The sequence below is a fragment of the Nematolebias whitei genome, chromosome 1 (genome assembly GCF_014905685.2).
Source record: "Nematolebias whitei isolate Nwh7 chromosome 1, NemWhi1, whole genome shotgun sequence".
In the NCBI taxonomy this organism is placed as follows: Eukaryota; Metazoa; Chordata; class Actinopteri; order Cyprinodontiformes; family Rivulidae; genus Nematolebias; species Nematolebias whitei.
In genome coordinates, this window is record NC_056498.1 from 43,195,387 (window position 1) to 43,197,743 (window position 2,357).

A 2,357-nucleotide genomic window follows, 5' to 3' on the forward strand; every position below is an offset into this window, starting at 1 on the left:
TGCTCAATTTCCTTTTTCCAGCCACTTATTGCTACTTGTCCCAACTTTTTTGGGATTTGTTGACACTGTGAAATTTTGAATCAACATATTTTCCTTTAAAATGTTACATTTACTCAGATTAAACTTTTGATCTGTCATCTATGTTATATTACGAATAAAATATTGACGTTTGCCATCTCCACATCATTGCATTCAGTTTTTATTCACAATTTGTTTAGTGTCCCAACTTCTTTGGAATCCGGTTTGTATTTTGATGTTCTAGTTTTTATTCTCTTATTTTGAAGTTCGTCAGTAAAACATGTTGAACACAGGAAACATTAGTAAACCATGTTATCAACATTATTAAACGTTAGTTTTTGTTTTGGAGCGGCGCCGGCAGCTCTGCTCTTTAATAACTGACTCATCTAAAGCTGCGGTCCGGATCGGGTCAGAACCTCATGCTCATCCTGTTCCGCCTTCAGGGACAACGTGGGCTTCCCGGTGGTGCAGTGTTGGCCCGACGGCACCTTGGTCCTCTCCAAGCCTCCCAGGACCGGCGGCCTGGTGTCCTTCGGCACGGCGGCGGAGCAGCTGGTGTACGAGCTGGGCGACCCGCGGCGGTACCTGCTGCCGGACGTCACCTGCGACTTCAGCCGGGTGGAGATCCAGGAAGTGCCCGGTACGTCTCACACTCAGGGCTGAGGACATGACCGCAGCTCGAACCGAACATCTGGAGGCGGGTCGGGCCCTCCTCTGAACCTCCTCCACGTGAGCAGAGGCGGACCGTCCTGCTCAGAACCTAAACACGGATCCATGAATTGGACCCGCCGGGCCTCTGCACTCCCCGTGAACTCTGAACACTGATTAAAACTCTCCTCTGGTCATTAGTGCAGGAGGAGCGCTCAGAGTTTCTGAATGTTTGGGTCAGGAGCAGCACGTTTCTCAGCCCGTCTGAGACCCGTCCTGACCCGGTTCTGGAGCAACGCGATGTGAGAAGGTCTCTTCTGCTTTTCTTCTTTTTACCATACCATACCATACCATACCAACTTTATTTATAAAGCACCTTAAAACAACCATAGCTGACACAAAGTGCTGTACATTAAAACACAACATAATAAAAGTGGAAATAAAAACAGTTTAAAAACAGAAAACATACAATTTAAAACTAGATCCTGCTGGTGTTAAAAACATACATTTTAAAAGCATACAAAATTTAAAAACTAGATCCCGCTGGTGTTAAAAGCCAAGTTGAATAAATGAGTTTTTTACCTGAGAAAGATCAAAACAACAGACAAGTTGAGTTGCGTGGAGCAAAATAGGAACAAGAAGAACTTTAAATGTCGTATTTTCACATTTGATTGACAGTGAAAGGTAGTAAACATCTAACCTGCTTAGGATCACCTCGCTGAAATATGACGTTCTCTGAACAACACGTCATCTGATGGAGCAGAAGTTCTAAAAGCTGCAGACACTTCCTGCATTCTTGGAGCCTGTCCAGATGTTACAGGCACTAATGCACCCCCATACCATCAGAGAGGCAGCTGTTTGAACTAATGGTCCCTCTCCTCTTCAGTACAGAGGGCGTGGCCTCAGTGGTTTGGACCCATCTGACCTCAGAACAGTTCTGGGCTCACCTCAGTCCATTAGAAACGAGCCCTGGTCCAGAGAAGATGGCATTGGTTCTGGACAGTGTTCACATCTGTGAACAGAACCAGACCTGATTTAATGCTGTGGCCCCTGAGGGCCTCGTCCTCTGTGGATCAGATTATGGGCTGGACATGATGGAGATTAAAGTCTTTGTTCACGACTTTGGTTCTGAAAGAGTTCCTGTAGTGTTGGACAGCTGAACCTCTGCCCATCTTTACTTCTAACAGTCTGTGAGTGAGCTGCTGGTTCATCACTGCTCCTGCAGCTGCTTTTGATCCAAACATCTGAGCTGTCCTCCAGCCTACAGCTGCTCCTGGAACCACCAGCTGTTCCTGGAACCACCAGCTGTTCCTGGAACCACCAGCTTCTCCTGGAACCACCAGATGCTCCTGGAACCACCAGCTGTTCCTGGAACCACCAGCTCCTCCACCAGCTGTTCCTGGAACCACCAGCCGCTCCTGGAACCACCAGCCGTTCCTGGAACCACCAGCCGCTCCTGGAACTACCAGCTGTTCCTGGAACCACCAGCTTCTCCTGTAATCACCAGCTGCTCCTGGAACCACCAGCTGCTACTGGAACCACCAGCTGTTCTTGGAACCACCAGCTGCTCCAGAAACCACCAGCTGTTCCTGGAACCACCAGCCACTCCTGGAACCACCAGCCGCTCCTGGAACCACCAGCTGTTCCTGGAACCACCAGCTGCTCCTGGAACCACCAGCTGCTCCTGGAAC

The 2,357-nt window shown here is 48.6% G+C and overlaps 1 protein-coding gene across 1 annotated transcript in view; it reads left to right on the plus strand.

Annotated features, from left to right (window-relative positions):
* Positions 1 to 2,357, plus strand: part of LOC119419435 — a gene marked incomplete at its 3' end in the record, with an annotated part of 25,929 nt that overhangs the window by 9,279 nt on the left and 14,293 nt on the right. The window contains 1 exon segment of the mRNA XM_037686776.1: positions 462 to 658. Coding sequence (XP_037542704.1) covers positions 462 to 658 — 197 coding nt within the window.